The 18,736-nt window shown below is 42.6% G+C and overlaps 1 protein-coding gene across 1 annotated transcript in view; it reads left to right on the plus strand.

The window, feature by feature from the left end:
* LOC109911258 (slit homolog 3 protein-like) overlaps positions 1-18,736 on the plus strand; it is a 614,108-nt gene that overhangs the window by 367,894 nt on the left and 227,478 nt on the right. Inside the window, exon 5 of the mRNA XM_048603610.1 lies at positions 5,101-5,172. Coding sequence (XP_048459567.1) covers positions 5,101-5,172 — 72 coding nt within the window. The remainder of the gene's footprint in view (positions 1-5,100; positions 5,173-18,736) is intronic.

Here is an 18,736-nt window from a genome sequence, read left to right on the forward strand (position 1 = left end):
GGAGAGGGGTGACAGCAGCCTGGTGTGGAGAGGGGTGACAGCGGCCTCGTGTGGAGAGGGGTGACAGCGGCCTGGTGTGGAGTCAGACCACACAGAGGCCCCCTGTACTGGTCTGCTTCAGAGAGCCTTTGGAGAGAGACTGTATTGTTTGTCTTTTTAACTTTGCTTCTTGTTTTTCTGACCTGTGGTTATTCTTTGTATTGCTGTGATGTAACTTTTCTTTCTTCATTTCTCTCTTCTGTACCTAAGGATTGTACCTCAGTACCTTTGTACATAAGATGGTGCCGTAAGTGGCGACTTACAAACTGTTCACTGTACTGATTTGAGCATGTGTGACAATAAAGCTAATTCATTTCAATTCAATAACAAATTGGTTATTCATAACTTTAACATAGAAAACCTTCCCAGGTTTGAGAGGAGGCCAGAAGTGGAGAAACAATAAGTCATTTGGTGGCAAAACTTTTGGGTTGAAGGTGGCCACAGAGATAGGATGGGGCAAAGTGACAACGCAGCTTAAACTGAACGACCGGAATTTTAAATTGAATTTGTTGGGGGTTGACATGCTGTCAGACAGAAACAATATACTGCACTTGGAAGTTGGTATGGGGCAGAAAACACCAGGAAGTCGTTGGAGAAACCGAGCTCACAGGCTGTCAAGAGTGGGAGGCCATCCAGAGAACCAGTGGACGAGTCAGTTCTGGAAGTGACAAAAGCATGGATGAAAACGTCAGCAGTAGATGGACTGAGAGTGTGGGGGGCACCATGTGTTCCAAAGCAAGCAATCCAACTTTCTGACCTACTTTCAGAGGAGCTACACCTATCCCTTCACAACTATCTGTTGGGGCGCCCTGGCCTCAGTAACATTTTCAGGCCTGTTCAAAGACTCGCTATAGACCTTGGCTACAATCCCACCCCATCTTACTGCCTTTGTCAAGATTAGCAGACCAACAGACAGACAAATGTTAACCCCCCCCCGCCAACCCCATATATTTTCAGATGATAATTGGTTATTTTGGCATCTGAGCAATTGGTTTACATGTCAGATTATTTTTATTCATATTGCGTTTGAAACAAGACTGACACATTTTTCCTTCACACCTTCCTTTGCCAGAGAGACCGAGTCAAAATTCATCTTGAAATGTAATTGAGAGAGATTAAGTTGAGAGGCTACCCATTTGGAGCTGTCAGTGGTGTTTGAACCTGTGACCTTGCAGATGTTAACACTGCCCCAACATCAGACATTAGCTGTCTTAAGCTGGGATGTTCTAAATATATGGTCATGATTTTTTTTTTGGAATTTTTTTTCTTGAGTTCACACCAGGCGCCTGTCATATCAAAGATTTAGCATTTCCCTGTTGGAGGACTGCTGCAGCTGGAGCTGTTAAAGAGCTGAGGTCAAAAGTTTGTAAAGTAGAAGTAGGAACTCTGGTAACTGTGCAACTTTAATGCAAGTGGTGAACTTTCTGCTAATTCCACAATCTATCCCTCACACACACAAAATAGTTCTACTCTCTCTCTTTCTTCCTCTCTCTGTCTTTCTGTCTCTCTCGCTCTCTCACACACACACACACACACAAAGAATAGTTCCATTCTCTTTCTCTCTGTCTTTCTCTCTCTCTGTCCTTCTCACACACAAAATAGTTCTATTCGCTTTCGTTCTGTTTTGCTGTCTGTTTGTGTTTTTCTGTCTCTCTCTCACACGCGCACACACACAATTCTTTTTCTCTCTTTCAGTCTTGCTGTTTCTCTCTCGCTTTCTTTCTCTCTATCCCTCAAACACAGAACAGTTCTATTCTCTCTTTCTTTCTCTCTCTCTCTTTCCATCTCTATACCTCTCTCACACACACAAAACAGTTCTATTCTCTTTCTCTCTCCCTCTTTCTCTCTTTCTTGCTCTGTCTCTGTCTCGCGCACGCACAAAGCAGTTGATAGGCAACAATGACCATTGGAAGAAAGATGAGACCCATCACTTTAAATTAAGTCATTTGTACAAATATGATCAGGATTGGAAGGATCAGAAACATATATTTGCTGTGTCTGCAAAAATGCAGTTAGATTATTTTGTAGAAATCTCTTTTATTTTGTGCTTTCCCCTTTACCTGTCTGCCTGTATTCTGCCCACTTCTGCATCGCATTCTCTAAGCCTCTTTCTAACTCCCTTGCTCTGTTTAATTTTCACTTCTTGTTCATTGCCTCATTTACTATGACCCATCTGTCCATCTCTCTTTCCCTCCTACTGTTTTGGTCACTTTCTGTTCCAACCTGTTTTGTCTCCTTATCTATCTCTCTCATTACAATCACTTGCTTTGCTTTCTCACTCTCTGTCGGGTTAGTTTTTTTTTCCCTTTTATCTCACTCTCTCTGCCTCCTTCTCTGTCTTGTACTTTCTCTTTCTGTTGATGGAGTTACTAAATTATATGGAGTTAACAACACCTCCACACCTTTGGCTGTCTCTCCCTTACTCTTCAGCTTGCGTGCATCTGTTTCTGCTGTTGTTTCCTGTATTTGTCTCCCCCTTTCTGCTTATCTCCATCTTTGTCTCCCTCTCTCTGCCTTGTGAAGCACACTTTATAAATGCAATTTGCCTGTGTTTCTGTCTTAGTCTCTCTTTTCTCTCCTTTCATGGCTTCCATCACTGTATTGCTTGATAGATAGTAAATGCGTCAGAGTTACCATTGATTTGCTTGTTACTTGGAAGAATGTTGCCAAAACTTAATTTAAAAGTTTGGAATGTTAAAATCATTTATTTTTAATTTTCTGAAATGCATGGATATTGCTCGCATTTTTTTATATAATAGAGCCCTTTTGCTAATATATTTAAACTAGATTAGTTACTGAGATGTGTGTGTAAATGGGAATGTTCTGACTTTGTGTAAAATGCCGTGGACATGTAATCCCTTTACAGGTCCACCCCCATCAGGATGGTCTTAGGGCTCTCCGCTTCTTGGTGAACCCACCACCACCCTCCTTTCCCTGGCCCAGCCCATCCTCACCCGGAACAACTTCTGTTCTAACTCCTTTCACTTTCTTCAGATCAGAAGGGGGGCTCCACATGGGCCCCAGTTATGCCTGCCCCTTTGTGAGGTATGTGGAACACTCGTTGTTCCAGTCCTGTCCCGGCCCCCACCCATAAATCTTTCAGCGGTACATCAATGATATCATCGGTGCTGCTTCCCTCTCTCGTTGGGAATTGGAAAAATTAATCAATTTCGCTTCCAGTGTTCGTCCCGTTCTCACCTTCACCTGGTCCATCACTGACTCCTTCCTTCCTTTCGTCGACATCTCTGTTTCCATTTCCAGGGATAGGCCAGCCACCAATATCCACTACAATCCACCGACTTCCACAATAACCTTCATTACGCATCGTCACATCCTGTTTTATGTAAAGAATCTATTCCATTCTCCCAATTCCTCTGTCTCCGTCGCATCTGTTCTGATGATGCCAACTTTGACAAGGGGGTCTCTGAAATGTCCACCTTCTTCCTCAACCGAGGATTCCCCAGCAGCATTGTCGACAGGGTCCTCAACTGGGTCCGACCCATCTCTCGCACTTCCGCCCTTACCCCTTCTCTTCCCTCCCACATCATCCTTACCAACCGTCCCACCAACATCCACATCTAGAAGATCGTTAGCTGCCATTTCCACCACCTCCCAGCACCAGATACACATTCCCCTCCCCTCCCTTGTCTGCCTTCTGCAGGGACCATTCCCTCCGGGACATCCTGGTCCACTCTTCCTTCACCCCCAACACCTCCCCACAGCCCTACTGCACCTTCCCCTGTAACCGACGAAGGTGCAACACCTGCCCATTTACCTTCTTCCTCCCCAGTATCCAAGGGCCCAAACATATCTTCCAGGTGAAGCAACAGTTAACTTACACTTCCCAGAGTCTAGTCTACTGCATTCGCTGCTCACAATGTGGTCTCCTCTACATTGGGGAAACGAAGCATAGACTTGGCGACCACTTCGCAGAACATCTACGTTCAGCCGGCAAAAAAGACCCTGAGCTTCCAGCTGCCTGCCACGTTAACACACCAGCCTGTTCCCTGGCCAACGTCTCTGTCTCAGGTTTGCTGCAGTGTTCCAGTGAAGCTCAGTGCAAACTGGACAAACAGAATCTCATTTTCCGCTTGGGAACTCTACAGCTTCTGGACTCAATATTGAGCTCGATAATTTTAGGGTTTGAGGCACCTTCTCCCACATCCTTAACCCAAAGCCCACACACCAGGCCTCATTATCCCAGAGTTAATGTTTCGGTTCCGGTGACCTTAAGGGCGTTAACTTTCTTTTTTCCTTCACAGACGCTGCCAGACCTGCTGAGCTTTTCCAGCAACTTTGTTTTTGTTCCTGATTTACAGCATCCGCAGTTCTTTTGGTTTTTACTTGTTATCCCATGGTCTGGTATTAAACACAATCCATTGTTAGCCCTAAATGTCCCCATTAGCTGCCAGTCATTCTCCCAGGCTGACCGTTACCCACTCCTGTGTCTGTTCAACTTTTCTTTTCTCTCTCTTTGGCTGTATCTCCACACAAACACACACACACACACATACACATAGACACACACACATACACACAGAGGCACACACATACATACAGACACACACACACAGAGGCACACACGTGCCCACACATACACACTCACACACACAGAGAGGCACACACACACACACACATAGACACACACACACACACACACACACAGGCACACACACACACACACACACACACGCATAGACACACACATGCAGACACATAGGCACACAGACACATAGACACACACGCATACAGACACACACACACAGAGGCACACACACACACGCATACACTACCTTCTGCATACAAACCAATCTTTTCCTAGCTACCATCTGTTCTCAGGAAGGGTCACTGGACCCAAATGCGTTAACTCTGATTTCTTTCCACAGCTGCTGCTGGACCTGCTGAGCTTTTCCGGCAATATCCATTTGTATTTGAAATAATCATACCTTATTTTAAACCACTCATTGGTGTGAAGGGTGTCTTTGATTTAGCAGACACTGTCTCTCTTGTTACCGACTGATTCAAATTACCCAATTGTAAATCCAATCTTTCTTATTGCAGTGACTTCAGTGAGAACCGGATTCAAGCTCTTCCCCGAAAAGCATTCCGTGGTATTGTTGACATCAAAAACCTGTGAGTAAACTGTGTTTTTTGTTCATACTTTGTCCTCTCAATTTCCATTGCAATATCCCTGAAAACTCTCAGCCAAGTAACCCTCAACAGTGATAGATTTCCTTTGTGACAATGTGGAGGCGCCGGTGTTGGTCTGGGGTGGACAAGTTCAGAAGACACCAGGTTATAGTCCCAACAGGTTTATTTGAAATCACAAGCTTTTGGAGCGGTGCAGCTTTTTCAGGTGAAGTGGGCTCAAATAAACCTGTTGGACTATAACCTGGTGTTGTGTGAATCTTGAGTTTATGACGATGTAACATGTACAATGAAACCTTTAGCCTATTTCATGATGAACCAATTTACTCCACGTTCACCATGAGAGGACGTGACACGAAAATCTCACCATTTCAAATTGAGGTCTCCTGATTTTGGGTTCGTTGTGTAAAGAGTCCTTTATCCCTTCTGTTAACCCATCGTCTGCTTATACTCACTGAACTCAAAAGAGTTAACACCACATCTAAACTGGGATAACTAGCCAGGGCTATATTTGTTGCAGGAACAAATTACTGCAGATGCTGAAAACAACAAACACTGGAGATCACACCAGGTCCGGCAGCATCCATGGAGAGAGAGCAAGCTAACATTTCGAGTCTAGATGACTCTTCATCAGAGTGAAGTGTGGAGGGGACTTTAGGGTGTATGTGGAGTGCTGGGGGGAGAAAGGATGTTGATAGTTCAGATTAAGTGATCAGAAAGTGAGAATGGCAGGTCTAACTGTTAGACAGGCCCATCGGAGTTGGGGGAAGGGAAGAGAGAGCATCACTTAGAATGCCTACAGTGTGGAAACAGGCCCAACAAGTCCACACTGACCCTCAGAGCATCCCACCCAGACCCATCCCCCTATAAGCCACCTAATCTACACATCCCTGAACACTATGGGCAATTTAGCATGGCCAATCCACCTAACCTGCACATCTTTGGCTGGAAACTGGAGCAAACCCACGCAGACACGGGGAGAATGTGCAAACTCCACACAGACAGTCGCCTGAGGGTGGAATCGAACCCAGGACCCTGGCGCCGTGAGGCAACAGTGCTAACCACCAAACCACCGTGCAATCCACTTGCCATAGCAAGTTCAAAGATGTGAGTTAATCTGAACTATCAATACCCTTTCTTCCCCACAATCCCCACCCTCCATTGTAGCATAAATGCTGCCCCCTCCACATTTCACTTCAGCTCTGATATAGAGTCATCTAGACTCGAAACGTTAGCTTGTTCTCTCTCCATGGATGCTGCCTGACCTGTTGTGATCCCCAGTGTTTGTTGTTTTCACGGCTTTTTTGATATTGACTTTTGGTGTGAAATTAAAGGCCAATGCAGTCCCCTTGACTATCATCGACTGGAAGCGAGAGCAGAAATATAAAAATAATTTGACGCAAGCACATCTGGGTATCAGTTTGAAGAATTTGGATTCTTTACACGTGCCATATTCGACTAGATATGGTCACTATTGCCTGAAGTGGGCAATGAGGAGAGAGTTGCATTTATGTGGCACCTTTCATTATCAAAGGATGCCATAAAACACTTTACAGTCAATGCAGTACTTTAAAAGTGTATACACTGTTGTAAGTAGGAAATGCAGCAGCTAATTTACACACAGTGAATAACCACAGATAGCAATCTGATAATAGCCAGATGATCTGTACTTGGGCTATAAATTACTTGTCAGGAAGCTGGAAGTAACTTCCTGCTCTTCTTAGGAATGAAGCCATGAAATATTTTATGTCTGTCTGAGAGAGCTGATGATGCTTCAATTTAATGTTTCATCTGAGAGAAACATCTCAAACGGTGCTACATTCTCTCAGTACTGCACTAGATGGTTAGCTTCGATCTTTGGGCTTGAGTGGATGTCGTGAGATTTGAACCCATGATTTTCTGGCTCAGAAATAAGAATTGAACCAATTTAACCACGCCCACTTGTAACAATTGATCCAAACCCGTATCTCTCTGGATCAGTTGGAATCTGTTGTATCGATTGGATGACTGATATTGTACCTCAGAACACAATGTGAATGGCTTGTGAAATTATTCCTGTTCTGAAACAGCAAAGTAAGACCCATAAATTAAAACCATTAACATATGCTGCAAAATACCAACCTCACCTTATCAAATGGTTCGTACAAAATGAAGACTGCCATTTCTCTTATCTAGCTTCTTAATTGCTGTTTTGACAGATATAAATGTTCACTGAAAGTGAAGAAAGTGTTGCAGTGGTACATATAAGCACCCAAATCCCAGCCCTATATTTACTGGCATGTAGCATCCAGTTTTATTACTGTACTGAGGGCAACCATGACCCAGCTGTGTAGCTGTGCTTACAGGTATCTGAGATCCAGCTCTGTAAATGTACTTACAGGCACCTGAGTCCCAACCTGTATTAACAGGTACATTATGCCAACACATAAGCAGTATCTACAATCTGCTGAATCCCAGTGTTGGAACTGTACTTACAGGCATCCAAATGCTAGCCCTGTAATGTAGTTATAGGTAACCCCGACCCAACCTCATTCCTAGGGCTACTTGCTCATCTCCACCCTCCTCTTCCCTGTTCCTGTATTTATTGTTTTACGACCCAGCTCCAGTGCTGTTCCCCCTTGCAAGCTCTCGAGTGCTGATGTTCTGTCCCTTGTATCTCGCAGGGTTCTGCATTGCCTTATCTCTCCATCACAGTGTCGCTGCTCAGCTCCTGTGTACCCAATGGAATTCCTATTCCATTGCCAGTCATAGAGACACATAGCGTGGAAACAGACCCTTCGGTCCAACGAGTCCACAGCGACCATGTTCCCAAACTAAACTAGTCCCACCTGCCTGCGCTTGGCCCATGTCCCTCCAAACCATTCCTCTTCACGAACTTGCCCAAATGTATTTTAAATGTTGTAACTGTACCCACATTTATCACTTTCTCTGGCAGTTCAGTCCACACGCAAACAGCTCTGTGCGTAAAAAAAAAGTTGCCCCTCAAGTCCTTTTTAAATCTTTCTCCTCTCACCTTAAAAATATGCCCCCTAGTTTTGAACTACCCCACCTTAGAGAAAAGATGTTGGCCATTCACCCTATCCATGCCCCTCCTGATTTTACAAACCTCTTTAAGGTCACTCCCTCAACCTCCTATGCTCCAGTGAAAAGAGTCCCAGCCTATCCAGCCCCTCCTTATAACTCAAACCCTCCATTCCCGGCAACATCCTGGAGTCTTAGTGCTGCTGCTTCCTTGTTACCCATGACGGCTGATCATGAAAAATTAAATAGTTAAAAGATACTGTAACGCAAAGTGAAATGAAGAGACGAGAACTTGGAAAGTCAGGCAGATATCCTGCTCTTACCTTTTGGCTTTCAGTTGAATTGTCCCACAACAGTTTAAAGAGGTGGGTGACCGTCGTTTATGTCCAAGAGGTAAGATTCCTTTCTTTTTATTCTTCAATGCAACCAGACGGCATTTAAGACTCAAGGGAGCAATGGACTGAACTAAATCCATTAATCTGAGTGATTTTCCTGCAGTATGGAAAGTTGGGCCTGTCCAAGTTAACCTTTTTTAATCAATGTGTTGGAATTTGTGCTATGGATCCAATCCCCGGCTTCTTTCCTTAAAAAGTATTTTGACCGCAAAAACCCGGGGTCACTCACAGATTCCTGCGATGATTCAAACTCAGTCATGAAGGCTCATAAAAAGAAGCTAAAAGCCCGGCATGGTGGTGAGATCAATTGCTGTTTTTCTGATGTGAAGCTAAGTAAAACATTTGCAATGATTTATATTCCTTGAGTAAGTGTTTCACTGTGCCCACTCTGTTCGATGCAAGAGACGGCTAATTTATCATAAATTGCACTGTAATTCTTAATTGCTCTTTCAAACAGCTTTATTAGAGCCGTGAACCCAGAATGCGTCATTCTGACAACATTCCCCTTTCGCATCCATTTTAATATTCAGTTCCTTCAAAACTGCCTCCTTTTTCTTCCAGCTTTTCACTTGCATTGCTTTCCATAACAAAAAGATTTCAAAGTAAAACTTTCCTGGGACCCACGTGGTGCCATGAGATGTCTGAGTGTGGTTTGAAATGACGTTTCTGAACTGACTGAATAAATTCCAGCCCAGAGAGAGCGTTGAGATCTGTAGACTGCTATCAGGCTGGTCTTTTGGGAACAAATACGCTGCTAGTAGGAAGGGTTCATTTCTCCTGGAGATGGTTCGAGAGCTCTCAGTTTGATGTCCAGCTCTCTTCACTCAAACGGGCATTGCCCAACAGAGATTAACTGGTCATCTTTCTCATTTCTTTTTTGCATTGTGCCATGTGAAACAGGCTCCGAGAAACCACAGTGACAGAAATGCAATTCATCCATTGACCATGAGCACTCTGAAAGGTGCAGTTATAGAGTCATAGAGGTATACAGCATGGAAACAATCCCTTTGGTCCAACTCGTCCATGCTGACCTGATATCCTAAATTAATCTAGTCCCATTTGCCAGCAGTTGGCACATATCCTTCTCAACCCTTCCTGTTCATACACCCCTCCAGATGCCTTTCAAATGTTGTAATTTTACCTGCTTCCAACACTTCCTCTTGCAGCTCACTTCCTTAAACCTATGCCGTCTAGTTTTGGACTCCCCCACCCTGGGGAAAAATGACCTTGACTATTCACTCTATCCATGCCCCTCATGATTTTATAAACCTCTATAAGATCACCCCCTCAGCGTCTGACACTCCAGGGAAAATAGCCCCAGCCTATTCAGCCTCTCCTTAAAGCTCAAATCCTCTAACCGTGGCAACATCCTTGTAAATGTTTTCTGGACCCTTTCAAGTTTCACAACATCTTTCCTATAGCTGTTGAATTACAAATTATCTTTTTTCCTGATAAGTCCTAGTTCATATTTTAAACAACTCACAACTTGGGATGGAGAATATTTTGTTGTGACCTTAACTTTCCATAAGTTGCAAGTCACCCTGATGTTTCCATGCCTGCATGCAGTCTCACATCTTTGCTTGCCAAAAGCAATTGACTCCCTGTGGCCTCACAGACTATTAGACACTCCACATCATTGCAGAATTCTTTGCACTGAAAATTGCTGCAAGCAACTGGGCCCTGCTATCACCCTCCAGTCCTCCAATACTTGTCTACTCTTTTCATCTCATTCACTCCAGTGTAACTCCTTCAGCCTATTAAGATTCTACCCTATGGAACCTTTTTTATCCCCTCTGAACCTCCATATAATCTTTTATCTTCCTACTCCAAAGGACCTCTTAAGATTTTTTTTTGCGGATTAGCTTTCTCCTCCAAGTGTCTCTTTTACTTCCTGCAAGCTTCGACTTTCGCCAAACAACAGGCAGCTTTGCATTTCTATGGGGTTTTAACAAAACAGAATATATTGTTGTGCTTCACAGGAACATTATAAATCAAATTTTGACACCAAGCCACATTGAGCTATCTGATGAAGGATTCTGAGGAAGGATCACTGGACCCGAAATATTGAGTCCACTTTCTGTCCACATTTGGTGCCAAACCTGCTGAGTTTTTCCAGCAATTTCTGTTTTTGTTGAAGACATCTTGGGGCAGGTCATCACAAGCCTGGCTAAAGAGCTAGTTTTAAAGAGAGATTGAAACAAGAGGAATAGCTAAAAGTAGAGAGGATAAGGGGATATAATGCAGAATTTAGGTCTGGGATAACTGAAGGTACAACGATCAACACTACTGCAATGGACATTGGGAATGTGCAGAGGCTAAGAGTTGGCAGATGACTATTATTGTCAAGTCAGACCCCCGAATGAAATCTGACTTGATAGATCATATGTTTGATATCATTTTACACAATGTGATAGTCCATCACTGAAACATAGACTGCAGAGTTTAGAGTCATAGAGCCATACAGCACGGAAACAGACCCTTCGGTCCAACCAGTTCATGCTTAACATAATCCCAAACTAAATTAGTCCCACCTGCCTGCCCTTGGCCCTTAACCGTTCAAACGTTTCCTATTCATGTACTTATCCAAATGTCTATTAAATGTTGTAACTTTACCCACATCCACCACTTCCTCAGGAAGTTCATTCCACACATGAACCATGCTCTGTGTAAAAAATTTACCCATCATGTCTTTTTTAAATCTCTCTCCTCTCACCTTAAAAATGTGCCCCCTAGTCTTGAAATCCCCTACCCTAGGGAAAAGACACCTACTGTTAACCCTATCAATACCCCTCATAATATTATAAACTTCTGTAAGGTCACCTCTAAACTTCCTACACTCCAGTAAAAAAAGCCCCAGCATATCCAGCCTTCCTTTAAAGCTCAAACCTTCCATACCTGGCAACATCCTGGTAAATCTCTTATGTACTCTCTCCAGCTAATAATGTCCTTCCTATATCTGGGCGACCAGAACTGGACACAGTACTCCAGAGAAGCCCTCACCATTGTCCTGCACAACCTCAACATGTCTTCCCAACTCAAAGGACTGAACAATAAAGCCAAGCTTGCTAAACATCTCTTTAACCGCCTTGTCTATGTGTAACACAAAGAATTACGTATCTGAACCCCCAGGTTCCTCTGCTCTACAACACTACCCAAGGCCCTGCCATTAATTGTGTAAGTCCTACCCTTGTTTGTTGTTCCAAAATGCAATACCTTCATTTATACAGATTGAACTCCATCTGCCATTTTTCAGCCTATTGACCCATTTGATGAACATCCCTTACCATGCCTTCTATATTCTCATCTGAATCATTTATTTAAATAACAGACAAAAAAGGACCCAGATCCGATCCCTGTGGAACACCGATGGTGACAAACCTCCACCAACACTCTCTGTCTCCTGCATTAAGCCAATTATATATCCAATTGGCAAGCTCACCCTGAATCCCATGCGACCTAACTTTACTGATTAGTCTACCGTGTGGGACCTTATTCGAAGGTTTTACTAAAGTCCACATAAACAACATCTACTGCTCTGCCCTCATCAATCTTTTTAGTAACTCCTCAAAAAAACTAAATCAGGTTTGTGAGACATGATTTTCCTCGCTCAAAACTATGATGACTATTCCTAATCAATTTTTGCCTCTCTGAACGTCCATAAACTCTATCACTTAAAATCACTTCCAACAATTTACCCATAACCGAAGCCAGACTCACAGGTCTAAAACTCCCCTGTTTCTCCTTATGGCCTTTCTTAAACAAAGGCACAATATCAGCCACCTCCAGTCATCAAGCACCCCACCCATGGTTATAGATGATGCAAATATTTCTGCAAAGGGGCTCACAATTTCCTCCCTTATTTCCCAAATCATTCTGGGATACATTAGATTAGGTCCTGGAGATTTATCCGCCTTTATATTCTCTAACAACTCCAGAAATTCCACTTCTGTAATGTGAACTGCCTTTAAAACATCAACATTTATTTCTCTGCATTCTCTAGCCTCCATTCCTTTCTCCACAGTAAAAACTGACATGAAATATTCATTTAGTGTCTCTCCCATCTCCTGGGGTTCAACACAAAGTCTTGAAATCCAAAACAGAAACTTATTGCATAAAAGAAAAATAAAGCAAACCAAGCTATCAAAATATAGAACACAGTTTGAAAGGTCTTAAGACACGCACACAGCAAAACAGAATCTCATCCCATTTCCTGATACTATCCATTACGTTGACTCAAAGCTGGAGAAATTATTCTTCTACATTAAACCTTTAAATTCAACTTAACTGATTCTCTCCTGTGAACTGTTCCTGTGATCTATGAAGTCTTTTTAGATTCACAAAACTGAGAGCTTAAATATTCTCAGCTTTTAATAACATGCAAAACTCTAACCAAACGTTCCTAGTTTGGAAATTTTACAACTGATCCTTTTTAGTGAAGTATCTATGCTTTCCCTGAGCTGGCCAAAACTGCTTTACAGGAGAGAATTCTTCCAGTTTCTCTAAACTGAGCTAAAAAGTTTTAATGTCCTCAATCAATCTTTCATTATTGTGTACTGGAGATAAGAAGGTAATGTTTGCCTTGTTTTGTGCCAACTAGCCAAGAGAAACAATTTGCCATTAACAGTCCAGGGGCATTTCTTGTCTCTGACCCATAGTGCCTTAAGTCACTGTTCCAGAAAGATTAGCTGACCTTGTTATTTTTAAAACATTTCAGAAAATTAACCAATTCCCTTTGCAACTATTTTTAAAATCCAAACTCGAAAAGTGAACATGAGTTATTTATAAATTGTAGATATTTTATCATTAGTCAGCGGTGGCCTCACAAACAGGGATAGGCAAGGACTCTCTGAAACGTATTTTCAGGATTGAAAGGCCCACTTGTGTCATAACTCACTGGGCGGTACACCAGAAATCAAGCCTCATTATTCCCTGTGGCATAACAAATATGAAAGGATTTAGTCAAACTGACTCATCAGATTTCTGAAGTTAGAGTCATAGAGAAGTGCAGCACCAAACAGACCCTTCGGCCCAACTCGTCCATGCTGACCAGATATCCTACATTAATCTAGTTCCATTTGCCAGCATTTGACCCATATCCCTGTGAACCCTTCCTATTCATGTCCCCATCCAGATGCCTTTTAAATGTTATAATTATACCAGCCTCCACCACTTTCTCTGGCAGCTCATTCCATACATGCACCATCCTCTAAAATTGCCCTTTAGATCCCTCTTTCATCTTTCCCCTCTCACCTTAAACCTATACCCTCTAGGTACTTAACAAGAAATTAACTGTTTATTATGAGCAAATTGCCTTTAACCAGTGGCAATTAGGAAATATGAATTGTCAATTTAAAACTCCACAATTTAAAATCTCTCCTGTCTTCTCAAGGAGGCAAATGCACAAAAACATGGATATTAAGTATGGAAAAAGAAAAATAAAACAATCAGTGAAATACAGTTTGATAGCAGTAGTGTGGACCACGAAATTCAGAGTTATTTTCTTTCTTTTCCTTTCAATTTCTTTTTAGTTCTTTGCTTCTGTCAGTAGGTTGTTTGAACACCAATGCTCACTTTTATTCACTGGTTGAGAATCCATTCGTTCATCGTTTTTGAAGGTGTTTTCTTCCTCCTTCAACGGGGGATTTGCAAAGAAAGTAAGTGAAAGACAGCGAGCTGTTGTTCCCACCACATGAGAGAAAGAGACAGGTTTTTTTTTAATGCTGTTTCTTTGCAGGTTAGTTGGTTGCGTCCTGTACTGCAGAACAGACTGACAGTCATGTGGTTAGGAGTCAATCAGGACGTTGTTGTCAAAATGTTTCGGTTATTTCAAAACGCATCAGCTCCGTGGTGTTTGCATTTGCTCGCATTGTTCCAAGAAAAATGCAACATGTCCCCTAGTGAACATGATGTTTATAAATGCTGTCATTGCTTTACATAGTGTCCTTGGTTTAGAGCAGCAACTTCATTTCTTTCAGACCACAGCCTGAAAATAGAAGAAATAAAAAATGTGACCTTTATATACCTCCACCCTTAGGAAAGATGAAATACCATTTCAAAAATGCATTCGTCACCAGGTATACGACACAGACTATAAATTCAAGGACAGGCAACACTAGGTTGCCTAGCAGATTTCCTTCAGCTTATCAAAAGCTGTTTGGCATCCTGTGACTACACTACTTCTGTCTGTTTCCATAGCAAATTATTTATCAAGCTGAAGTTAGGCACAAATTTCCTACAATGCATAACTTCCTAAAAATCTCATGCTTTGCGTTCAGTTTTAGAACAGGGAATTCTATCAGAACTATCAGTTTTCCTGTTCTTAGCAGCACAATATGTCCTACATAATTTATTCTTGCCCTGCCCTACAATATGTCCCAGGTCAGTTATTTGTGCTTTTGGAAATTCACCTTTTGTTGGATTAATCAGTAATCCAGCGAACTGCAAATGCTTCAGGACGCCTTTAAGAGGTCTTTTAGTTGTTTTACATGCTCATTCCATTTGCTACTGTATATTACAGCATTGTCTAAATAAACTACACAGTTAGGTTCTTCAACTGAAACTCAGTTCATAAGCCTTTGAAATGTAGTTGTGACATTGTTAAACCTAAGTGGCATGACTTGACTTTGATATAATCCATTTGATATGACAAAGGCAGATTTCTCTTTAAACCTTGATGTTATTGGTACTTGCCAGTACCCCTTCAGCTGATCAATTTTAGGAAGGAATGAGGCACTCTCAAACTTTTTATTACAATTCTCTAACAAAGGAACTGGGTAGAGATGTGTTTTTGTGTCAGGATTTACTATTCTGTAATCTATGTAAAATCTAGCTACTCCATTAGGAGCTAACAGCGCAATAATCTCCAGGTGCTTGGGCTAGGTTCAACAAAGTTGTTTTCCAGCATGTGTTGTATCTGTGTTTCCACATAAGCTTGTTTCTCTCGACCCAACCAATATGCATGTTATACTGCCAGTACTAAATCGCTACTTTTTAATTCATTCATGTGGGCATTGATGGCTGGGTTAGCGTTTATGGACTGTACCTAATTGCTCTTGAGAAAGTGTTCATAAGCTGCTTACTTGAACTGCTGAAATCCATTTGATGTTGGTAAACCAACAGCAATGTTTGAGAGCAAGTTCCAGGATTTTGAGCATTGTACATCCAGATGTATCTTTACAGATTTTATCATACTCCCGAAGTAACTTTAATGTACCTTTCCATGTCTTCCTCAAAATATGAGAACTCAGCACCTAAGTATACACATATTTCCACAGTGGCTTGCTGAATTGTAGGAGGTTCGCGTTGTAAACCTCTCCTTCTACCTCACTCTTACTATCTCAGTTATCTTCCACTGTTCTTGGCACCTGACACAAGTGTTCCTTTTTATCCTCTTCAGAGATACAGTGGCTCAGTGCTGGAAAGTGGGATTAGTGTGGAATGGTCAGCGCAGACTCAATAAGCCAAAGTGCGTCTTCTGTGATGTATGACTCTCTCACTCTAAGAGCGGGAGGAGAGGGAATAGGAATGCTCCTTGTAGGACAGGGCATCAGAAAGAGACACTCACACAAAACACTGGCCTTCTGACCCAGTTTACTAGTCACTGCTGCCGTTACCTGAAGTGAGCTGTAACCTTGAGCTTTCTTTTTGCTTTGCCATTGACTGCTTCCTGAAGACACCAGCTACAGCAACTAATCAGCAGTCTGTTCAGCTAAAAAAAAACGAGGTGACTTCTCTCATCCATACCTGGAGACAGCGGTGAAGGCAACCATATCTAAACCTGAGAAGTTTGTGCTGGACAAACCAGAAAATAAAGTACAAATTGGCCAAGTTGCCTTTCCTCCATGAGCAATCGACCCAGGAGTCCAGTGTGGCACCTTGTCCTAACTCCATGCTGACTTTCTCTTGCACACATGACCATTTCATTAACTTTTTAAGATACCTTCTGATGCTCTTACAGTCACTTAGACTGGATCAGCAATCTGTATGAAATACAATCTGAGCACTGCTTTGGATAAGAGCCTAGATTACAAGCTCAAGTGAAGCTACCATAAATCCAAATGGATGCTGTAAGGAGAGGCCGAATGGGCTGGGGCTATTTCCCCTATAGCGTCAGATGCTGAGGGGTGACCTTATAGAGGTTTATAAAATCATGAGGGGCATGGATAGGGTGAATAGCCAAGGTCTTGTTCCCAGGGTAGGGGAGTCCAAAACTAGAGGGCATAGATTTAAGGTGAGAGGGAAACGTGTAAAATGGAGCTAAGGGGCAACTTTTTCATGTAGAGGGTGGTGCATGTATGGAACATGTTGCCAGAGGAAGTTTTGGAGGTGGGTACAATTACAACATTTAATAGACATCTGGATGGGTACGTGAATAGGAAGGGTTTAAGAAGGATATGGGCCAGATGCTGGCATTTGGGATTAGATTAATTTAGAATATCTGGTCAGCATGGACGAGTCAGAGAGAAGGGTCTGTTTCCGTGCTGTACCTCCCTATGTCCCTTTGTGTCTATGACTTGGAATGCCAGAGAAACTCAGCAGATCTAGCAGCATGTACAGTTCTGAAGAAAACTCATACTGGAGTCAAAACGTTAACTCTCTTTCCCTCTCCACCAATACTGCTAGACTTTCTGAGTTTCACCAGCATTTTCTGTGTTTGTTTCAGATTTCCAGCATATAGTTGCCTTTATTCATTTTATTATAAGTACCTTACCCCTGCTTTCAGGATGCATTAGTATGCAACTGACAGTGTGTTATTGGCAGCAGGTGTGCGGTTGTGAGACCTGTAGTTCTCTAGATTATCTCGTTGGATCACTCTCCAGTTTAATTTTGTATTAATTCCTTTCTGAATCTCCATTCACTGTTAACATTTCCCATCTCTCTCTAACGATGGCGATAAGCACATCAGAGTGTTAAGGACATGGCAATTTCGCAACCTTTTCTCGTGACGAAACTCATTTGAGCCTAGTGTTCTGCCTTCTTTTAACTTACTCAACCAGTCAGTCATCATCTTATCTCAACGTTTGCTCAGGGTGTGCTGGAGAATGAGGAGAGATGTGCAGTGTGTGGTACAAGGGACTCATGGGTGATTATTCGCACATCTGCTTACGGTCATGATCACATTGTCATTTTATTGTTTAGTAACTAGGACACATTAAGCGAAGGGCTTTCACATCAAGTTCAAACCTAGGGTCAGAATGATCTCCCTGAATACGCTTTTCACAGCTTTGTTCAGTCGAAGATATCTTTAGCAGATCTGAATATGTTCATCGTGATTCCACTGCACATAATGTGGCGACACCAATCTGACTGACGCAGTTGGCAAGGGGTTTTGGATGAATGATTTTACTCATAAAATACAGTGTAGTTCTAGTTGCTGCAGTCCCTGAGATCTCATCCATCTTGCTGTTGAAACATTAGCATGTTCCGTCGGCCAGGATCACCGGCTCCATTTGAACACAAGCTGTAAAGTGAGCAGCAAATGGACAAACCATAGAGAAACCTGTCAATTACAAGCTCCAGCCAGAGACACGGCTCAGATAAAACATTGTTTAACAGTCATAGGCGTGGCATGGTTAACTCTCAGATTCCTGCAATCTTTAAATGTGCTGAGCCAATGGACAGCAAAGTCATTACTGTTCGGAAACCCCAAATGTGCCACTTAGGAGCACATCAGCGTGTTGTTGTTGTTGACCATGCTGAAGCATTTAACAAGACAATATTGTATCAATTCTGCCGTCTTCCTCAGTTTTATTTTGTGCAGTCAATTAACATCGGTCTCTAAATCCTCCTCAACACATCGCCACCAAAACTATGGAGATTGCTGAAATGCTGGCATGAAAATGCGGTTCAGTGTATCTCCCCTGATGCAACAAGCAGTAAGTCTGTCACCTTCCTGCAGTGCTCAGGGTAAAAGAACATTTCGACTGAACGCTGGAAGTCCCACATCAGTCGCTGATCGTTTGAGGTGCAGTGTGAGTACAACATTAGTGCGATGTTGACCTGTATTGTACTACCCTAGATGTGAGGTAATGTCAGCTGATAGCAGGTAACTCCACTGCTGTTACCGCACGCTTGGAATGACTGGTTCCTGCGGAATGGGAGCCACGTGCAATGGCCGTGTGTAGCTCTCGCTC

This window comes from Rhincodon typus, chromosome 12, assembly GCF_021869965.1.
Source record: "Rhincodon typus isolate 14 chromosome 12, sRhiTyp1.1, whole genome shotgun sequence".
Classification (NCBI taxonomy): Eukaryota; Metazoa; Chordata; class Chondrichthyes; order Orectolobiformes; family Rhincodontidae; genus Rhincodon; species Rhincodon typus.